The sequence below is a fragment of the Mustelus asterias genome, chromosome 3, assembly GCF_964213995.1.
Source record: "Mustelus asterias chromosome 3, sMusAst1.hap1.1, whole genome shotgun sequence".
NCBI lineage: Eukaryota > Metazoa > Chordata > Chondrichthyes > Carcharhiniformes > Triakidae > Mustelus > Mustelus asterias.
The window spans coordinates 37,573,402-37,596,380 of NC_135803.1; the positions used below are offsets into that span (position 1 = coordinate 37,573,402).

Sequence of the window (22,979 nt, forward strand, 5' to 3'; positions counted from 1 at the left end):
TGGGGGCAATTCTCCTAGCCCGCTGCACCGACCGTTTAGCGGACTTTCCGCTGGGTGCCACGGCCTCCGCTAGTCTCCGGGCGTCAGATTTCCAGCGCTGTCAGCTCCGTGCCAGAAACCGGTGTGGAGCTGTATAAATTATGTTAATCTTCATTTTAATCCAATTAACATGTAATTAGTGGGCCCAGGACTGAAGTCTCCGGGTCAGCTATCCTCTTTCCCCCAACCCCTCTCTCCCCTGTCAGGAGTGTTTCACTTCAGCGGGATTTACAACAACTTCTCACTAATGAGGAGCTGGCGGTCTGACCCCGCTGGAGTGAAGGAGGGCCATCGTGGCCCCCAGAGGATCGGGGGTAAGGGTGTGCCCCCTGGGCATTGCCAGCTTGACAGTGCCAGCCTGTCTCCTTGGCACTGCACTTGGCTGGCCTGGACACATCCGGGGGGGGCCAGCAATCATGGGTTTGGGGGGTCAGTGATGTGGGGTCATGGGGCTGGCCAGCGATTGAGCTGGCCTGCAGTGCGGGGTGACTGCGTATGTGCTGATCTGTCAGCGCCAAGGTCGGTGCATGCGCGGTAGCCCACTCAGTGCTATACTGTCGGCTCTCCAGCGGGAATAGACCCTGCCCCCTGATTTTTAGCATGATTCATGCTAGTGCACTCTGCAGTGCACAGAGTGTGGGAGATTCATTTTGAAAATCTTGCTGAGAAAACCAGTGGGATTTATTCTAGTTTTTACACAAATTCGACACTTTGATTTTTTTGGGAGAATCCTATTACTTATCTTTCAAAATGGCACTTTACAGCACAGGACTCAAGATCGTGATCAAAAATTTCAGACCACAGCTTCTGTCCTTTTGTTTCAGATGGCAGTTGTTGATAGTTCTGCTATACCTTGTCCAAACCCATTTTATTGTTTTATTTTACTTGCCCCACTTTGCTTTGCATTGACTTTAATTTTGTCATTTAATTAATCCTGCCTTCTATCCTATCACAGACCTTCCATTTTTGTTTCCTTTTCCCATCTTCCATCCCTTTCTCCTGGCTGTACTTGCCTAAAACCTATTACATCTCCAGATTTTTCCAGTCTGGTCAATGCCATCAACCTAAAACAATGGCTCAAATCTTCTGATATGGGAGTGGCCTCTGACTCAACTTACTTCACTGATGTGCACTGCACAACCCACAGCAATGTTCACCTCCAATAGCACGCTGCATCAGTGCTAACCACTGTGCCTCGCAGGGCTCGGGTTCAATTCGGGCCTAAATTGACTGTGTGGAATTTGCATGTTCTCCCAGTGTCTCCATGGGTTTCCTCCAGGTGTTCCAGTTTCCTTCCACAGTTCAAAGATGTGCAGGTTAGGTGGATTGGCCATGCTAAATTGCCCCTTCATGTCCCATGGTGTGTAGGTTTTGGGATTAGTAGGGTAAATGCATGAAGTTATGGGAATAGGGCAATGGGTGGGCCTGGGTAAGGTACTCTGTCGGAGGGTTGGTGCAGACACGATGGGCCGAATGGCCTCCTGCACCGTAGAGATTTTATGATTTACCCCTCCCTCCTAGTAATGCTATCCCCTCCACTTGACAATGTTCACTCCCCTCCAGGCAATGTTCAAATGTTCGTCCCCTTCACCACCACACTCACCGGCAGTGTTCACCTCCTCCCGCACCCACTCTCCTGTCTCGCCTTCTGGAATCCCTGGCTCCTGTTCAACGATGTTAAAGTGTGTGGGTGGGTGTGTAGAGAAGTAAATTTAAAACCAAGGAGCTTGGACCAACACTGAATCCCTATTTGGCTTGGCGTAGATTGACCACAAGCTACCTGCTTTAAAGAAAAGTTGGGTGACGACTTATCAAAGCATGATATCACACCCAGAACCACGTAATAGCACAGGGAAAGGTTAGTGATTAATAACAGCTTGTCCAGGAAGGGCTGTTGATCCTAATCATTCACAGTTCGTTCAATATCCCAGCAAACACGGTGCGATTTGGGACCAGAATTCCACAAACTAAAGTGATTTCCTATCCAATTTTCAGGCTGTCTGTGAAAGTGTCAGTGCCAAAGATTTCAGAGGGAACTCACTTGGGAAATGCCATGACCATCATGGTATCAGTGAAGGGATTGTTTGCAGAATCTCTCTCTCTTTGTCAATATCCTGAAACATATCCTCCACATAATGCAAAGAGAGACAACACTAGAGGGCGATGGTTACAAAAATTTTGGGACGTTGAGAATATTGGCGTGGAGCTGTTGAGCATCGTCGGAGGGCAGCGGGGTCAGTGGGTTGAGGCTGTGCAGTTTGAGTCTGCATCCCAACCAGGCCCTCTCCCCATAATCCCACATATTTACCTTGCTAATCTCACTAACCTACACATCTTGGAACATTAAGGGGCAATTTAACATAGCCAAACCACCTAACCTGCACATCTTTGGACTGTGGGAGGAAGCTAGAGCATCTGGAGGAAACCCATTCAGACATGGGAATAACATGCGTACTCCACACAGGCAGTCACCCAAGGCCAGAATTGAACCTGGGTCCCTGGTGCTGTGAGGCAGCAGTGTTAACCACACTGCCACTGTGCCGTCCTAATGCTAATCACTGTGCAACCACTTCTCAGATAATGAAGTGGTCCATACCTTCATGCATGTGTATCTGGACCAAAGTCAGGCTCAGGGTGATAATGGTGGCCACCATTGACCAGAAACCCAACTGGACCAAACCTACAAGAGCTCAGAGGCTGGGTATTTCATGGTAAATGACTCTACTATCGACGACTCAAAACATTACTACCACCTAAAAGATACAATTCAAGAGCATGATGAAATTCTCTCCACTTGCCTGGACGAGTGCAGCGCCAACACTATTCAGGAAGTGGGTTCCCATCCAGGACAAAGCAGTTTGTTGGATTGGCATCCCATCCATTACTTTAAAAGATCACTTTTTCCATCGCTGGTGCACTGTGGCTCCACTGTGTACCATCTACAAGATATATTGTGACATCTTATCTAGTTCTGTTTCATGGCACCTTCCTAACCATGACTTCTGCCATCTAGAAAGCTTAGAACAGCAAGCACATGATAAAATCACCATCACCAAGTTCCCTTCCCAGACACACACTGTCTTGAACTGCATATAATTTATTTACTGTCACTGCTTCAAAATCCTGGAAGTCTACCTAACAGTGTTGTGAGTATACCTTCATTGTATAAACTGCGGCAGTTTTATAAGGCATTTCCCCACCACCTTATTGAGGGTAATAAATGCTGGCCTTATCACCAACTCCCCCAACGTGAATAATTTTTTAAAATGCTAATAATCTTTATGCATGTAGTGCTCTTGAGATTTACGTAATAACGAACTGACTAAATTCATCTACCCATGTTTTCTACTGTAGATAATGATGATATTATCATACAGCTACTTGGTTGAACCTCCCCCAACCCTGATTTCAACTGTGAACAGAAGCAATATAGACGATGATTGCTGAAAGTGGATAGGAAACCCAGCAGACCAAGTACAAGGTAGAGTGACAGAAGAAATAATTGAGTATGCATAGAAATTAAAATTAACCCTATTCCAAAGTTAACTGGAGAAAAGAAGAATGTACAACACCAAAAACGTCATTTTGCCCCACCTAGCAAGTCTGCGTTCAAAAACAACCTATAGTTCATCACCTATGGCCAGGATCTTTCAGCACCCCCATGTGCTGGATGCAGCAAGCCACTGGCTGCCAACAAGGTCTTCTAGTGTTGTCTAAGCCTATAGGTTTTTGTATGGCTCGCCTTTCCACAGCCAGGAAATCCACTGCAAGGGTTCAACTTTGGCGGTGACCAAAGATCTCGCCTGCAAGAGGGGACAAGAAAATTCTGCCCTTTGTTTCATAACTGTTTTTGTTTCTGACCAAATGCGTATCTATTTCCAATGTAAATCTAAATCATCTGTTTTTGTGAAAACTATGTCCAAATTGTTGAATCACCTTTCCTATCTCTGAGTTGCATACCACACCCCTGGTTCTGGTTCTTGGGAACTTATCACCCTCTTCCTTTCTTGTTTCCTCTTGACACTGTACCTGAAGTAATGTCTTAATCTGATTGACTGACTGAAGTAAAGCTGGAAGACCAACTCAATTTTGAGATTTCACCAAGTGATCTATATAGACATATCGGGCCAGATTTTACCATCAAGTTGCAGCTGTTTTCGAGTGCGTAAACTCGGTAAAGTCGGGCGGGGGGTGGGTCCGCTGCCACTCTGCCTGAGATCAGTGGTGGGGAGAAGGGGGGTCTGCTGCCACTTTGCCTGAGATTGGTGAGGGGAAAGTGGGGGAGGGGCCCGCGAACGGTCTGGGTGGTGGAGGTGGTGGGAAATAAGGGAGTCAGTAATGTTGTGGTGGTGGGGCAATGTCTGTGGGGGCCAGGGGGAGGCATTATCTGGCCCGGGAGGGATGTGGCAGGGGAGCCGTATTCTATCTTTTTTTCTGTGCATGCACAGTTGGAGGCGCCGATCGGAGCTGCAGGATTTTGGGCACGTTAAGCCCCGCCCACAGGCTTCTGCAGCACGATTTGGAATTGCTGATATTTTTTCAGGCAGCGGGCATGTGGGGGCACCTGAACACGGGTCTAAAAGTCGGATCTGAAACATTCCCAGTTTCAAGTCCGCCCAGCACTTGGAATCAAAATGGTAAAAAAGGGCCCATAGACTCCAGCATTAATAATAACTAAGTAATGCTTCTATCCAATTTTTAAATGTTAAAAACAGAAGCAGACTTCTATACATGCATCCTAACAATCTTTCCAGCAAGTCATCAGTGACTTCAGTGTGAACTGTGGTGCATATTTATAACTTGGCTCTCCCAAATGGGTGTGTCAATTAGCTGCAATGTAGACATATTCTTGAATATCAGAACAATGCATTATCAAAGGGAATCAATTGCGGTGTGATTATTGATAATTCTCTGTGGACGTATTCATTAAATGTGTGCCTGTTATTAAATGTCATGCCCAGTAGAGGCATGTCATATAACTTTGCGCATAGGCTGAGCTGAAATCAAAGTTTTTGGAACCATCGTTTAGTAATTTGAAAGGGGAATTAACTGTTAAGGTGGTGGTAAATGACCATTGCTTATTCAGCACAGATGATCAAACTGTGTTACATATTAATTAACTATGGGTAGAGCCTCGCCCTCAAATGGGCATACCAAGATGATTATATTTGTGGAATTCATACTTGCCATTGTTTGAAGCTTACTCAAAACACTAAGTCAATCCACTGGATGTTATCAGGTTTGAAATTCAACTGAAGAAAACTGGTGAAACCAGTTTTTCACAAGTTTAAGAAAGATGAAAAACTAGTGTCTGTTTCCTGTTGTACATCAGCGGCCTTTTAGCTTTAAGATATTATGCGTGGGCAGTGGCTGTTGACTATGTGACCAAAACTGGCCTCTGATACTGAGATCCTCTATTATCCCAAGATCCAGAAGAGACCGGGTCAGACTGCAACATGGGAAACTTGGGCAATTGAAGAACATTGTTGGCATGTCAAGGAACCAACAGGGGACGCTGCAGTCAGGACAGTATCTGTAGCCATGAGAGTAATGAACATTTCAACTGTGCCCAGGGAGGATCAGGTTACCAATCTGAATTTTTGCAATGGAAAAAATATTCCTGTTGTATCCCAGGTCCTGAGAAGAGAGATACCTATCCTCAGGGACACTGGCTGTCTGTAAACCTTACTTGTAGCAAAGGTTACAGAGGTGCCAATTGACAGCAGAACAAATACCACAGCATTGGCAAAAAGGGTCTACAGCCAAATGCTCGAAGGTTCCCCGAGTTAAACTCTACCTGCAGAATAAGTTAGTTACATGAGTAGTGATGATTAGGGTCATTCTGAGCTTGCCAATGCTGGGGACAGACCTACCGTTGGAGCAGGATTTGGCTGGAAGTGAGCCTTGTGTCCAGAGGATCGAGAACAGTCCCCAAAGACTGAGGGAAATGATGGAAACAACAATATGCTGCTCGGCTGCAGAGGACTGAGGAAACCCTGAGATTCCTACAGGAGGCAATAGAACAAGTAAGGACTAAAGAAGCTGAAGAAAAGCCAAAAGAGTTTACAGCAGCTGTTAAAGTCTATAGAAATTAAAGCAAACAAGTTTGCGGAGGCCAGAGTATGGTCAGTAACATTTTTAAAAAGGCTAAAATAGTCAGGGAAAAGCAAAAGTCCTGGAAGTAGCAAAGGATGAAGGAAATGCACCCGAGGTGTGATTACTAGAAACCTTTTTCCTTGATTTAACCGGTTCCCACCCAAGTGGAGTGTCTCAGGGGAGTGCAACAGAGGCAGTAGTGCCCCAGAGTTCATGAGACAGACTGAGCAGACTGGGGGGCTGTGGAGAGAGAATCCATCCCTGAGATAAATGGGAAAAGAGAAGACAATACACTCTGAGACAAACAGCAATTCTGAAATCCACAAGGGAAATATAAGTGCAGTCTGTGTAGAATTGCCCATTAACTAAATGATCATGGTGAAGCTCAAATTTCAGCTCTCACGAATCCCAGCATTGCAACTTCAGAACCCAGAGGTGAATCTGGACATCATATAGTGGTCTAAAGGCAGTTCACCATCCACTATTATCTCAGAAATAAGATGTTTCATGGTGCCAGAAACAGAGTGATCTAACTGAAGGGTTGTAGAAATAGCAATCGACTAGTTATGGCATGTACAAGCAAGACATCTGTGCAGTAACAGAAATATGCATTGTACAAGCATTGTCTTTCATTCTACGAAGCTCAGTTCTTTCTAGGACTGCAGAATTAAGCTGGACACTCCACTAACTCCTCAGCCCACCTAACGTCACATATCTGCTGGTGGCAAGTTTCCAAAATGCCACAACCCAACGTTCATAAGAAATCCTAGCCCACTAGACAAAACGCAACTGAGAATTCTTAAAAAGGGGATAGAAGGCTTTAAATATAAAATTTCTTAAAATCACCCCCAATACTAAAGAGTTTCAATTTCACCTTCACCAAGAGGAACCTATGCTTGAAAAGAAAGCTTTATTGACCATAACAGTATAATATTAATGTGTGGTTAGTAGAATAGGTGCAGACTGTGATCCCATTTCTCTTGCTTTACCAGGAAATCAATATTTTTAAAAAAGTAATCAAAATTCCACTCTATTTCAGTGTAGCAGAGGAATGTCATGCCCTGTAAAGGCGTATAATAGTCATAGTTTTACACATGAACTGAGCTTGTATTAAAGCTTCTGGAATTGTTTTTTATTTAGTCAAAGAGGACAGTTAAGATGCCAGTGGGCCAGGTGACCATTGCTCTCGGGCTGCACAGCTGCCTTCTCATGCCATATTGAACAGCACCCTGTGCAAAGGTGAAGCGAGATTCACAGTCAGCTGAAGGGGCAGGGCCTAAGAAAGCTGGCAACACTGGGAATCCTGAGATCAGGGCGGTGTTTTTAAAGGGCACCTGATCTCTGATTTAAATGTAAAGCACCCCCCCTCCCGCCCAATCCCACACGCGAAAGGTCAAATTCCACCCCCCACATATGGATATGTGGAACCCCAGTAATGGAGCACCCCGGTCATGCCAGGGGGTAATGCCCAGGCATGTCCCTCGCTACCTGGCTTGGGGGCTAAACTTACCTGTGCGCCCCTGGCGGGGTCATCTGGACTGATTTTCATTTTTGAAACCCAGTAGTGATTTGTGCTGGTATGATATCACACCGGCTGGGAGGGTAGTTAGGATGAGGACGGAAGTAGAGGCGTCAAGACTGCTAATGTGATAATTTATATAAATCAGGCTCACTCCCTTCATGGGTGTGAACCTGATTATATCATCAGAGAGGGGTGGAGAAGATCTAATTCTTTGGCCTCCCATGAGTTTTAGCAGCCATTACAGGCCTTGCGCCTACAGTCAATGGGGCTGTTCGATCACGGCTATTATCTTTCAAATTGAGCAACTACTTATTTATTGTTGAATGTCTTCTGAATCACAGAAATGTTATTACGCAAAAGGAGGCCATTTGGCCCATTGTATTTGCACCAGCTCTCCAAATGACTGTTATGACTTGGTGCTTTTTCTTGTATCCCTGTACCTTATTTCTATTCAAGTAATTATCTAATGTCCTCTTGAATACCTCGATTGAACTAATCTGTATGAAGTAAAATAATGTTTGCATGTAAATTCTAGGGCACGTTTCCTGAACTTAGTAGCTCAGATTTAGTATTTATCCTTGTCAAATCTTATCCCCACTATCATCTGGATGCAGTTTGCATGTCAGCATTCATTGACTCCATTGGGCACATTCTCCATTGTGCTACTCCTACCTGATTGTTATTGAAAATGCTTTCAGGTGCCACTTACTGTAGGGCGAAATTCTAGCAAGAACAGCAGTTCCTGCCTACAGTATGCAGTGACTGGAATTATTTCCATTAGCAGCAGGGTGGGAGAAAATGGACAGGGGAGAAGAGCGGGGAAGTTGGAAGGGGTATCTTGTGGTGTGAGTGAAAATATGAAGTTGGGAGGCTGGTGGTAGCAGAATATTTAGGTGGAATTAGCTTGAAAGGGAGAAGGCAGTAAGTTTGAACGGGGAAGGGGAGTAGAGTGTTAGCTTTAACCAGGGAGATGAAGAATTAATTGAAAGGGGAAAGAGAAAAAAATGATCTGATAACTCTTTCAGAGGCACTCAAGTTTTTGTAGAAGTGTGGGTAGAGTGATGCATGTATGAGAGTGATTGTTGAGGCGGCACAGTGGCTAGCACTGCTGCCTCAGCTTCAGGGACCCGCGTTCAATTCTGGCCTTGGGTGACTCTCTGTGTGGAGTTTGCACATTCTCCCTGTGTCTGCATGGGTTTCCTCCAGGTTCTCCGGTTTCCTCCTAGAGTTAGGTGGATTAGCTATACTGAATTTCCCCTTAGTGTCAGGGGATTAGCAGGGTACATACTTGGGGTTATGGAGATAGGGCCTGCGTTGGATTGTTGTTGGTGCAGGCTCGATGGGCTGAATGGCATCCTTCTGCACTGTAGGGATTCCATGTGGTCATTTTTGGGTAAGTTTTTAAAATTCATTTATGGGAAATGGGCTTCGCTAGATGGCTAGTATTTATTGCCCATCCCTGGTGCCCTTGGAGGGCAGTTGAGAGTCAACCACATTGCTGTGGCTCTGGAGTCACATGTAGGCCAGACCAGGTAAGGATGGCAGATTTCTTTCCCTAAAGGGTATTAGTGAACCAGATGGGTTTTTCCCACAATCAACAATGGTTTCATGGTCATCAGTAGATTCTTAATTCCAGATATCTTTTATTGAATTCAGTTTCCACCATTTGCCACAGTGGGATTCAAACCTGGGTCCCCAGAACATTAGCTGAGTTTCTGAATTAATAGTCCAGCCCTAATACCACTAGGCCATTGCCTCCCCTACAGATTTTGACCTGTTAAAAATCTAAGTGTAACTTTTATTTCCTTTGTTTGTTAAAGATCTATTAATTCTGTCTGAATGTACTTAGAAAGTAATTAAGGGTTCCATGCCTGTGATTACATTAGAAAGATATTGATTTTGTGCCATCAACATTTGGATTTCCTCCTATAGATTTTCCTTACTTTTTAAGGTTTTATCCTTCAATATAACTGAAGGAATGAAGGCTTAAAGCCCAAATATAGGCCAGAACTCTCCAGTCTTGCACGCCCCACTACCACTGCCAGTCTGAACAGAAAATTTGGCGCTCAGCCAAATCTCCATTCACTGCAGTGGGACCGGAGAATCCCAGCCACGGGTGAGATCACAGAATTCCAGCCATAGACGTGACTACCACAATTTGCCAAACACCCATTTATAAGGCATCTGGCAACTGAAAATGGCAAGGAAACCAAGGCTCTTCAGCTCATCCCATATACACACCCTACCCAGGCATACCAAAACCCTGTATGCAGGAGGCTGCTGGCGTGTACTTCACCATTTTCACAAGGGATTGCTAAATGGCTTCTAAAATCGGCTTTGTGCAATTCAAGTGCTTTATGTCATGTGTACAATCGAGAAGAAATTATATTTAAAGTCCATTTAAGCAAATTTGCAATATTTCCCATACTCCAGTGAATAGTGAATGTTTTGTGTGCTGTTGGTTAAAGGGTGAATATTGACCGAAACAGAAGGAACATTATCTGTTCTTTAAATCTTGCCATGTAATCTCTAAATGCCCATGTGAGCTGCCCGAACAGTTTAATAACTCCATCAAAAAATGAAACCTCTGACAATACAGCATTCCATCAGTACTGAAGTAGCATTGGACTACATTATACTGTTGAAAATGAAATGAGATTTTTCAGTCCATCAGAAATGTTGAAGATCACTCTTATTTAACATGTTGTACTTGGCATCATGCAACACGAATCATTTATAAAATCATTATCTCCAATTACCATCAGTCAATGTTGCAGGAGATCCTCTAAGGGGATTTTCCTGGGGGCTTCCGTCTGGTGCCAGGTATTGAACTGAACTCAGCTAATCCAAAGACTCGCAAAAGACAATGTGCGGTTAAAGAAGTTCTTTATTTGACCAATACGCATTGGGAGAGAGACAGCTGAAGTCTGTCTGACGTTACAATACATGTGTAAAACAGATATACCTTTTTGAAGGTTTGTTTCTCCCGCCCAACCTGTCATCCGAACTGGATGATCTAATTATATTAATACACATTATTTACCTTGGCCAATAGCATTCCATCTTCTAGCAGAATTGGGAATTCATTGGTCAACCGTACCCGGAAGTTCTTCCTCCCATTAACTCATTAACGATAGCACGGCACGGTAGCACAGTGGTTAGCACTGCTGCTTCACAGCTCCAGGGTCCCAGGTTCGATTCCCGGCTCGGGTCACTGTCTGTGTGGAGTTTGCACATTCTCCTCGTGTCTGCGTGGGTTTCCTCCGGGTGCTCCGGTTTCCTCCCACAGTCCAAAGATGTGCGGGTTAGGTTGATTGGCCAGTTTAAAAATTGCCCCTTAGAGTCCTGAGATGCGTAGGTTAGTGGGATTAGTGGGTAAATATGTGGGGGTAGGGCCTGGGTGGGATTGTGGTCGGTGCAGACTCGATGGGCCGAATGGCCTCCTTCTGCACTGTAGGGTTTCTATGATTTTCTATGATAGACAGCATGGTTTTGTGAGAGGGAGGTCATGCCTCACTAACCTGGTGGAGTTTTTTGAAGAAGTGACTAGAATGGTTGATGAGGGAAGGGCCGTGGATGTCGTCTATATGGACTTTAGTAAAGCGTTTGACAAAGTCCCTCATGGTAGGTTGGTGCAAAAGGTTGGATCTCATGGGATAAAGGGGGAGGTGGCTAGATGGGTAGAGAACTGGCTTGGTCACAGAAGACAGAGGGTGGTAGTGGAAGGGTCTTTTTCCGGCTGGACGCCTGTGACTAGTGGTGTTCCGCAGGGCTCTGTATTGGGACCTCTGCTGTTTGTGATTTATATAAACGATCTGGAAGAAGGTGTAACTGGGGTGATCAGTAAGTTTGCGGACGACACGAAAATGGCTGGACTTGCAGATAGTGAGGAACATTGTCAGAGGCTACAGAAGGATATAGATAGGCTGGAAATTTGGGCAAAGAAATGGCAGATGGAGTTCAATCCGGATAAATGCGAAGTGATGCATTTTGGTAGAACTAACGTAGGGGGGAGCTATACGATAAATGGCAGAACCATAAAGGGTGTAGATACGCAGAGGGACCTGGGTGTGCAAGTCCACAGATCCTTGAAGGTGAAGTCACAGGTGGAGAAGGTAGTGAATAAGGCATATGGCATGCTTGCCTTTATAGGATGGGGCATAGAGTATAAAAGTTGGGATCTGATGTTGCAGTTGTATAGAACGTTGGTTCGGCCGCATTTGGAATACTGCGCCCAGTTCTGGTCGCCACATTACCAGAAGGACGTGGAGGCTTTAGAGAGAGTGCAGAAGAGGTTTACCAGGATGTTGCCTGGTATGGAAGGGCTTAGTAATGAGGAGAGATTGGGTAAACTGGGGTTGTTCTCACTGGAAAGACGGAGGATGAGGGGTGACCTAATAGAGGTGTATAAAATTATGAAAGGCATAGATCGGGTGAACGGTGGGAAGCTTTTTCCCAGGTCAGTGGTGACGTTCACGAGGGGTCATAGGTTCAAAGTGAGGGGGGGGGGGGGGGAGATTTAACACGGATATCAGAAGGACGTATTTTACACAGAGGGGGGTGGGGGCCTGGAATGCGCTGCCGGGCAAGGTGGTGGAGGCGGACACACTGGGAACGTTTAAGACTTATCTAGATAGCCACATGAACGGAGTGGGAATGGAGGGATACAAAAGAATGGTCTAGTTTGGACTAGGTAGCGGCGTGGGCTTGGACGGCCGAAGGGCCTGTTCCTGTGCTGTATTGTTCTTTGTTCCCTCCCCCCTCCCCATTCCCTAGTAACCTTACCTACGCAAATCCGGTAGGTTCACAGATCACCCTCGCCACCTGCAAACCAAGGGAATCTCCTCTAATCAGTTCCCTCAGCAGTATTGTCAGAGGTTTCATTTTTTTATGCAGTTATTAAACTGTTCGGGTGGCTCACATGGACATTTAGAGATGACATGGCAATATTTAAAGAACAGGTAAGGTTTCATTTTAAAATTTTGGTAGCTTGCAGCTGCATAGTCTCCTACTTATAGTGAATATATTCTGTACCTTATTGTTTCCAAAGAATGTGATCTGTCTAGTTCTGCTTGTTTCCCATTATGCTTTGGGGCAGGCTGCATCTTGGTCAAGGCTTACAAGACATTTGAAAATACATTTTAAATCTACAATACTTATTCAAAATTCTCTGCCAATAATTAGGTACATATGTCTATGCAGACAATACCTTAGCATGATATATATATTTTAGGCACCTTGTGATTCCTTATGGTATATAAGGCACACTGTGATCCCTGTTCTAAACTAGTCTACTTTTTTTAATAGTCTTCAAAATCCTTGGGGTTTCTGTACCCACTTCTACATCCTCTAATAAATATGTTTCTTCCAGCCTCTCCAAAAAATAAATCGAGGTCAAAATTTAATTTTTAACAAATCTCTCAGTTTCTATCACTGACAAAATATAATAGTAAAAGTAGCTTGAATCGCTGCAATCCAATTCAAAAGCATAAATGGGAATGGCTTCTCCCCCATAGGAAGAAAATGACAAAGAGCTCTGACAAAGGGTCATTCAGACTCGAAACGTTGGCTCTATTCTCTCTCCACAGACAGTCAGACCTGCTGAGATTTTCCAGCAATTTCTGTTTTTGTTTCAGATTCCAGCATCTGCAGTATTTTGCGTTTATTGGAAGAGAATGGAGTTTAGCCCTTTGGGATTTCTGAGATGAGTTTTGCTGGGGTCAAATATGCGCTTCTGAAATCTTGTCTTGCCTCCCTCACAGGGCTATATCCCCTCTCAATACCAGAACCCCTCCCTCGGCAGTTAAGTTCCAGTGGAGAATATTTTATGTTTCAAAGTCAGGTATTGGTGACCTTCAAGTTGCCACATTGAAGATGTCTTTCTCAGACAGCCTGCAGGAGCAGCACAACACCTTCACTGCCCACAACAAATATGTGCATTGCTGAAAAATACAATCTGCATTATTCAGAGCACTGGATATTGAAATAGACATGATGTGGAGATGCCGGCGTTGGACTGGGGTAAACACAGTAAGAAGTTTAACAACACCAGGTTAAAGTCCAACAGGTTTATTTGGTAGCAAAAGCCACACAAGCTTTCGAGGCTCTGAGCCCCTTCTTCAGGTGAGTGGGAATTCTGTTCACAAACAGAACTTATAAAGACACAGACTCAATTTACATATTTGTCACACTATTTGTAACTCCCACAGTTGCGTGGACCTGCAGAGTTTCACTGGCTGTCTTGTCTGGAGACAATACACATCTTTTTAGCCTGTCTTGATGCTCTCTCCACTCCCATTGTTTTGTTTCTTAAAGACTGGATTAGTTGTAAGTATTCGCATTCCAACCATTATTCATGTAAATTGAGTCTGTGTCTTTATAAGTTCTGTTTGTGAACAGAATTCCCACTCACCTGAAGAAGGGGCTCAGAGCCTCGAAAGCTTGTGTGGCTTTTGCTACCAAATAAACCTGTTGGACTTTAACCTGGTTTTGTTAAACTTCTTACTATTGAAATAGATGCAGTAATAGTATACTGGGATTCAAATATCATAAGCCATTCAGGCTTTTGTCTCTGTTTCATCATCTGAATCACATAATTCAATTACCATTTTGTAACTTGCTCTCCAGTCTTGATCATTCTTTGTTTCCCTGCCATGTTCTATTTCCAACGCAGTGTTGATTCTTCTTTGTAATGAAATTCCTTTAAACTATTTATTTGCACAAAAATTGTACCTTTTCTTTCTTTCCAGATCTCCAGTCAATGTTGCTGTTGTGAGTCTTCAAGCATCATGTGACGTTTAATGTGAACACTTCTGTTCAGTCTATTTTTTGTATATGTTGGCGACTGTAAAATTAAATAAGTTTTGCTGTAATAGAGATCAGGTAAACAATAGAAATATTATATAAAAGATGAACAAATGAATGCAGTGTATTCCTGTTTGTTCCAGGTCCTAGTTAACATATAAATATCATTAAATGTACACATACCAAAAAATATATATTTTAAATTGCAGACCATATCGTGTGTACATTTGCTAATAAATCACTGTTAAATAAGTTTTTAAGACAAAAGCACATTGTCAGACTGGGATATAAACATCAATAATTAATGTTAGAACGAAAGAAAAACATGATTGTGATGAATGTTGTCACAATGTGAAACTATATACTTTTCATAATTTATTTAATGATGTATGTTTTGTATTGAAGTCTGGCGTGGCTGTGTTAAAGCCAGTAATAAATTAAAACATTTTTTTTCTGTTTGCATTTTTTAAAGAAAACTAACCATTAAAATCTATCTTGTAGCTTTAACCATTGTGAGAAGCATCATAATTTTAACCTCTTTGCCAATCAGACACATGGCTGGGGTGAGCGAGAGTTAGTATGGTGCAGGGGAAATATCGACTCCTTTCCCACCCTGATCACGGCAACTCAAATGTTAAATTGTCCGTGAGAAGGACACCAACAACCTGATGCCATTGGGGATTTCTTTCAATGTATTGATTGGGCCCCAATGCCTTATTAGAGGCCCAGTATATAATTTAAGCCTGAGTAGGGAAGCAGTGTTGTTTTCTTCCCACCTCAGGAGATGATGGCCTAGTGGTATTATCACTAGACTATTAATCCAGGAACTCAGCTAGTTTTCTGGGGACCTGGGTTCGGGTCCTGCCGTGGCGGATGGTGGAATTTGAATTCAGTGGAAAGTGTCTGGAATTGGGAGTTTGCTGATGGCCATGAAACCATTGTCGATTGTCAGAGGAACCCATCAGGTTCACTGGTGTCCTTCAGGGAAGGAAGTCTGTTCTTGTCTGGTCTGGCCTACATGTGGCTCCGGAGCCACAGCAATGTGGTTGACTCTTAACTGTCCTCTGAAATGGCCTAGCAAGCAAAACAGTTATCACCACCTTTTCGAGGCCAACTAGGGATGGGTAATAGGTGCTGTCCAGCCAGCGATGCCCATGTCCCACAAATGAATTTTTAAAACTGCCAAGATTTAAAATGAGGGCTACAAAGAACCCAGAAAGTTATTTTTTCCCTATACAGCCTTGGATTGCTGTTCCAGATGTCCATATGAAAATCTTTGGTCTCCCTTATTCCAGGCTCCCTGCTGCCCCCAGTTGGAATTCCTGCCTCCAGAAGTCTTGTCTGAATATTAGTGGTTGTAATCATGGGCTGGACTTTCCATTTGGAGTGAGGTCCCCAACTTGGGAGATCAAAAGTGGTTCTAACCCCACAGCATGTGGGAAATAATTCTTGCAGGATTGACCAATTAATGACCAGAGGGGAGATTGCTGTCCAGTCAAGAACGACAGGCAGGCTCCTGAGACTGGAGGACTGATAAGAGATCATCCAGTGGTGAAGCATTGGCAACCCCACGAGGCAAAGCGGCAGAAAGGAGAGTGAGCACCGCAAGATGGAAGGAGGCTTCTGAAGACAGGTCAGAAGACTTAAATTTATAAAAGAATCCACAGCTGACTGGTTGTGATTGTGGAAAGGCAGCACTTCCATAAGATGTCTGAAGGCCGTAGCTGTGGCCTAATCACCATGGTGGGTATATAGGGTTTCCTGGGGGGAGGATGGGTGGTCGCGACCCTTCCTTCCAGGATACTGTCTGTTTCAGTCATGTTTTGGCCACAGTATGGAGCCCGGTAGCCAAATGGAAATTTTTATTCAGTGCAGGAATGGGGCCCTAATAGGGCCACGCCAGACTATGATCCTGCACTGAGGGATCTCTAAAAACATACCCCATGAGTCTCTGGCAGCTACTTCCTGTAAAGGGCGGCACGGTAGCACAGTGGTTAGCACTGCTGCTTCACAGCTCCAGGGACCTGGGTTCGATTCCCGGCTTGGGTCACTGTCTGTGTGGAGTTTGCACATTCTCCTCGTGTCTGCGTGGGTTTCCTCTGGGTGCTCCGGTTTCATAGAAAACTACAGCACAAAACAGGCCCTTCGGCCCCACAAGTTGTGCCGAACATATCTCAAATTCCCACTTCCGCCTGCCAAGTGGGTAGTGATTCCTAGGGGGATTGAGCAGGAGTTAATTTCTGAATATGGAAATGAGTCCCAGGAGGTAAAATCTCACTGGGCTTTGCCATTTGAATTTGTCGTTGACCCTGGTTTCCCGTGCACACTGATGTGGCCGGAGTGAAAATTGAAGCAAATGTTCTAGTGTGAAAGAGATAAATGAATAAATAGGTAAAATTCATACGTATTTAGGATATTATACTTCAGAATTGAGGAAATGGACATACATTCGTTTGGCCATTTTTTACCCAGAAAGCGTATACATGGGCAGCACCTGCTGACAGTTTTGACTTCAACAGGTGTTTAAAAACAGACCTCGTCTGTGCCACGCATAAAGTAACACCAGGGCCTACCAGGTTCACTTCACACTAAGCAAAGATAATAAGTCACTTTCAAAGGAACTTTAAAAGCTTTGACGATGATATTGTCTCTCCTTACCTATTCAGAAGTCATCCTTGCAACTTAGCTCAGCAAATTAGAAAAACAAGACCTCAAACACCTTGTCTGAAAAGTTTAAAATCACTTCTACAGAAATATAAACAATTGTAAGAGAACAGGAAAGATATTAAGGGCATATTTTAGTGTTGTGACCATATATCTGATTCAGTGTGAATAATAAAACCATTTTAACAATTGAATAATAAGGACACATCTAAAGGGAAGCATTAATCAAAGAGGTCGCACCCATTGCTGCTAAAGAATTATGAAATATGGCTCAGAAAGGTATAACTGTCCCAGTTTCCTTTCAGAACATCAGAGATATTGTAGAAGCATACAGGGAGAACCCCTTCAATGTTTCTCCAGTCCTCAAGGAGTTGAATATCGTAAAGCGGACAGCTTCTTTGCTGTGATAAAGGGTCAAACGGACTCGAAACATCAGCTCTATTCTCTCTCCACAGATGCTATCAGACCTGCTGAGATTTTCCAGCATTTTCTGTTTTTGTTTCAGATTCCAGCATCCGCAGTATTTTGCTTTTAGCTTTTCCATCCAAATGCCAATAACTGATTTATTCGGTGAATTCAGGTGAAACCTTACTTTGAATACTTGTGGGTATTCTTAAATTCATATTAGCTATGGCATTGTATTTTTAAAGTTTTATTGGATTCTGTATTAGAACTAAGGCTATGGGGATTTTCTGGTCATGTCTGCTCTGAGACTGGAAATTCTCATCCAAAGTCAACTGACTTTTAAATGGTCCGTCAAATTGTCCGTCGCACCTGCGATGATTCCAGTAATGGGCGGGACTGGAAATGTTTTTTCCTATGCTTTTTACCTTTTATAGTCATTAACATTGTGATGTACTTATCTACTTTAAAGTGCACTGCATGTTAAATAGTTCTGTAATAAAATTGTAAATAAGTTGGTGAAGTATAATGTCTCTTGTAGTCTTCTGCATGCAGTATAAAACTCACTCTCCTGTATTTTCTGAAAGTGGAAAATACAATTTTTGAAGAGAGACCCCCCCGGACCCTCATAATATCTGAATAGTTATAACTTAGCCTGTTAAATGATTTGGTGGCCACCTGGGAAAAGGTAATGTCTTTTAATAGTCACTTTCCTTCGGGGAGACGTGCTTCATTTTCTTCGACCCAAACTGAGTGTCTGTGTGAAGTGGTTGGCTCAACTTTGGGTGGGGGTGACTGTTGAAGGATTCCTCCCGATCTAGATTAGTCTATATTCGAGGCTAGTTATAAACCGCTTCACGAGGTCATTTTAAATGTTCACATGCATTCTAACAGTGCGTTTTTGAAATAGACAGTTTCATAGGTCTAGAAAGGAAATAAATATAGACTTCTGAGTTTTCAATATTTTTGCTATTTTCTAATGTATGTCATGACCTTTCTGCTTAATTGTTCCATTTATATTTTTTTGATTCTTCATGTTTTGGTAATATAACTAGTCACTGGACTAAATGGTTATTCATAAGATATAGGAGCAGAATTAGACCATTCAATCCATCGAGTCTGCTCTGCCATTCGATCACAGCTGATATGCTCCTCATCCCCATTTTCCTGCCTTCTCCCCATAACCCTTTAACCCATTACCAGTTTAAAAATCTGTCTAATCTGTCTAACCCCCTCCTTAAATTTACTCACTGTCCCAAGCATCCTCCGCACTTTGGGGTAGATTCGCTACCCCTTATCAAAGAACAAAGAACAGTACAGCACAGGAAACAGGCCCTTCGGCCCTCCAAGCCTGTGCTGCTCCTTGGTCCAACTAGACCAATCGTTTGTATCCCTCCATTCCCAGGCTGCTCATGTGACTATCCAGGTAAGTCTTAAACGATGTCAGCGTGCCTGCCTCCACCACCCTACTTGGCAGCGCATTCCAGGCCCCCACCACCCTCTGTGTAAAAAACATCCCTCTAATATCTGAGTTATACTTCACCCCTCTCACCTTGAGCCCGTGACCCCTCGCGAACGTCACTTCTGATCTGGGAAAAAGCTTCCCACCGTTCACCCTATCTATCCCCTTCATAATCTTGTACACCTCTATTAGATCTCCCCTCATTCTCCGTCTTTCCAGGGAGAACAACCCCAGTTTACCCAATCTCTCCTCATAGCTAAGACCCTCCATACCAGGCAACATCCTGGTAAACCTTCTCTGCACTCTCTCTAACGCCTCCACGTCCTTCTGGTAGTGCGGCGACCAGAACTGGACGCAGTACTCCAAATGTGGCCTAACCAGCGTTCTATACAGCTGCATCATCAGACTCCAGCTTTTATACTCTATACCCCGTCCTATAAAGGCAAGCATACCATATGCCTTCTTCACCACCTTCTCCACCTGTGTTGCCACCTTCAAGGATTTGTGGACTTGCACACCTAGGTCCCTCTGTGTTTCTATACTCTTGATGGCTCTGCCATTTATTGTATAACTCCTCCCTACATTATTTCTTCCAAAATGCATCACTTCGCATTTATCCTAAGACTATGACCTCTCGTCCTAGAATGCCCCACAAGAGGAAGCATCCACTCCACGTCTACTTTATCTATACCTTTTATCATCTTGTATACCTCAATTTGATCTCCCCTAAATTCTAAATTCCAGAGAGTATAGGCTGAAGGTTGTGTTCTGCTTGATCACTATTTCTGAGCAGTAAATATACTGCTAACGTTCTGGCAATAGATTTCTCGTAGCGTAGATCATCCGAATGTCATACAGCATTTGGGATGTTTATATGATGGGCATAACCATAAAATGAACACTAGGTTGTTCTGGGGTGTTGTCAGGAAACACTTCTTCACACACAAGAGTAGTGACGATCTGGAAATCTCTCCTCCAAAAGCTGTTGAGGTTAGGTCAATTGAAAATTACAGAACTGAGATTGATATATTTTTATTAGGTAAGTTTTTAAGTGATGTGAAACTGATACGAGTAAATGGAATGAAGATATAAATCAACCATGATCAAATTGATGGAGCAGGCTTGAGGAGGTGAATAGCCTTCTGTTCCTATACTTCTGTCTCTATTTGCTTTGCAGTTGGCTAATGGTTAATTGGGCAACCGTGCTTTAAGCAGAACAATATAATATTTAACTCCCAGTAGATTAAAGGAGCAGCAATAATGCATTTTTTTTAACAACTTGAGATGTATTTTGAGATGTAAATTTGAAGCTGTTTCTCAACCCCCAATTTGGTCTGTAAAAAGCATTGAGAACGGTGATGCAATTGATGTAGAATCCAGTCCAGAAAGCATTTTTAGAACGTGATTTTCTAATGTGGTCTGAAGTTTTCAATGCAAACTATAAACTTCTGGTTGATGGCTTTAGTCTGGTATAAGCACATTTGGCAAATCATTTGTGAAACTTTAAAAATGCCCGGCAGCATTCAGAGGTCAAGGAATGGGAACAATTAAACACAAGGGGGTATTTTTGCTGCTCACGATATAAGATTACTCTTGCACAAATTATCCAGTGCCTGTACTTGGCATCACATGCTCTTTTGCAAGCTTCTAGTGAGACAGAGAATCCCCTCAACAGGAATGTTGTTCAGCTAGTTTTGTGCTTTGAATACTTACTACTGAGTAGCTGTGCAGAGGAATACGGGATACAGTTGAAGGATAATTAAATCACTAATTTAATTTAAAATAATTCCGTATTTTGCAAATTAATAAATTTGCAGATATTTGCCCTTTTCCTAGGGTGTAAAATCCCACATTTGACCAATAATGCTTGCTTCTAGCATTTAAGATGTAAGCACAATTATGGTCTGAGAATTAAAATCCTTTTGAGGTGAAGAGAAGTGAACATATTACTCCTACATCATGTCTAATTAATTGGGGATTGCCATTGCAATACAATTCCTGAAGGCGAAGCCATCAACTTTTAGTTACTATTAGTGCCAGGAATTGCTACAATGATCAAGTAGTTTCAGTCAGCTGTGTAACTCTGGTGATAGATTGGCCACCCCATTTACATTTATTCATCTGTATTTTCCAGGGATGAAAGGGCTGTGGTACAGGGAGTGTACTCGCTGGAGTTCAGAAGAATGGGGGGTGGGGGGGGGGGGGGGCGGGGAGGATCTTATTCGAGGTTTAAAAATGCTAAAGAGGATTAATAAGGTGGACGGCAAACATATGTTCTCCCTTGTGGGACAGTCTAGAACAAGAGGTCACAGATATAGAGTGAGAGGAGGTAGGTTCAAAACTGAGATAAAGAGAAACTACCTCTCTGAGGATTGTGAATCTGTGGAACTCATTGCCCCAGAGTGCAGGGGAGGCAGAATCAATCAATAGATTCATGAAAGAGATAGGTATGTTTTTGATGGAAAGTGGGATAAAGGGTTATGGGGAAAGCAGGCAGGAAAGTGGGGCTGAGACCAGGATAAGATCAGCTATGATCATGTTAAATGATGGAGTGGGCTCGAAGGGCTGAATTGCCTCCTCCTACTCCTAATTCCTATGTTCCAAACCAAATCGGTCAGTTGAGGATATTTTTCAGCAATGGAGTAACTAGCTGAAAAATGCACAATTTTGTTGACAATTGTAATTTAATATATGGTTCATTTTTCTTTCTCGTGCTTCATTTAAAAACAAAGTATTTAGACCACATGATTTTCAGCTTAAGAGGTGAAATCTGCTGTTTTACCAATTTAAATTCCACACAACATTTAATAATGGCAGGTTTTTTTTTAGTTGTCGTCATTCAACTCGACTGAATCAATATCCACTGTTTTGCAGTATTTGAAATAAATTTAAGGCCGTAAAATCACGTTTACTGATTTGAGCTTTTTTGTTCTTAAAACTTATTTTCCAGGTGCAAATCTGAGGAAAAGCAAGAACTTGTGCACTAGGTTTCATAGAATCATAGGATTCTATAGTGCAGAAGGAGGCTGTTTGGCCCATCGAGTCTGCACCGACCACAATCCCACTAGGCCCTATTCCCATAACCCCATGCATTTACTCACGCTAGTCCCCCTGACACTAAGGGGCAATTTAGCATGGCCAATTCACCTAACCTGCACATCTTTGGACTGTGGGAGGAAACCGGAGCACTCGGAGGAAACCCAGCAGACATGGGGAGAATGTGCAAACTCCACACCGACAGTGACTCAACCCGGGTCCCTGGCACTGAGAGGCAGCAGTGCTAACCACTGTGCCACAGTGCTACCCATGTTATGTTGCACTAGCTTTCAGAGTCTCAGGCTCCTTCATCAGGTGAGTGAGGACTTGTGTTCACAAACAGGTCATATACAGACACAAACTCAATTTACAAGATAATGGTTGGAATGCGAGTCTTTGCAGGTAATCAAGTCTTAAAGGTACAGACAATGTGAGTGGAGAGAGGGCCAAGCACAGGTTAAAGAGATGTGTATTGTCTCCAGCCAGGACAGTTAGTGAGATTTTGCAAACCCAGGCAAGTCGTGGGGGTTACAGATAGTGTGACATGAACCAAGATCCCGGTTGAGGCCGTCCTCATGTGTGTGGAACTTGGCTATCAGTTTCTGCTCAGCGATTCTGCATTGTCGTGTGTCATGAAGGCCGCCTTGGAGAACACTTACCCGAAGATCAGAGGCTGAGCGCCTGTGACTGCTGAAGTGTTCCCCGACTGGAAGGGAACACTCCTGCCTGGTGATTGTCGAGCGGTGTTCATTCATTCGTTGTCATAGCGTCTGCATGGTCTCCCCAATGTACCATGCCTCGGGACATCCTTTCCTGCAGCGTATCAGGTAGACAACGTTGGCCGAGTCACAAGAGTATGTACCGTGTCCCTGGTGGATGGTGTTCTCACATGAGATGATGGCATCCGTGTCGATGATCTGGCACGTCTTGCAGAGGTTGCTGTGGCAGGGTTGT

General features: G+C 43.5%; 1 protein-coding gene across 1 annotated transcript in view; it reads left to right on the forward strand.

The window, feature by feature from the left end:
* mfsd8l1 (major facilitator superfamily domain containing 8-like 1) overlaps nt 1-14,966 on the forward strand; it is a 60,741-nt gene extending 45,775 nt beyond the window's left edge. Inside the window, exons 12-13 of the mRNA XM_078202188.1 lie at nt 3,394-3,520; nt 14,407-14,966. Coding sequence (XP_078058314.1) covers nt 3,394-3,486 — 93 coding nt within the window. The 3' untranslated portion in view covers nt 3,487-3,520; nt 14,407-14,966. The remainder of the gene's footprint in view (nt 1-3,393; nt 3,521-14,406) is intronic.
* The last annotated feature ends 8,013 nt before the right edge of the window (nt 14,967-22,979 follow it).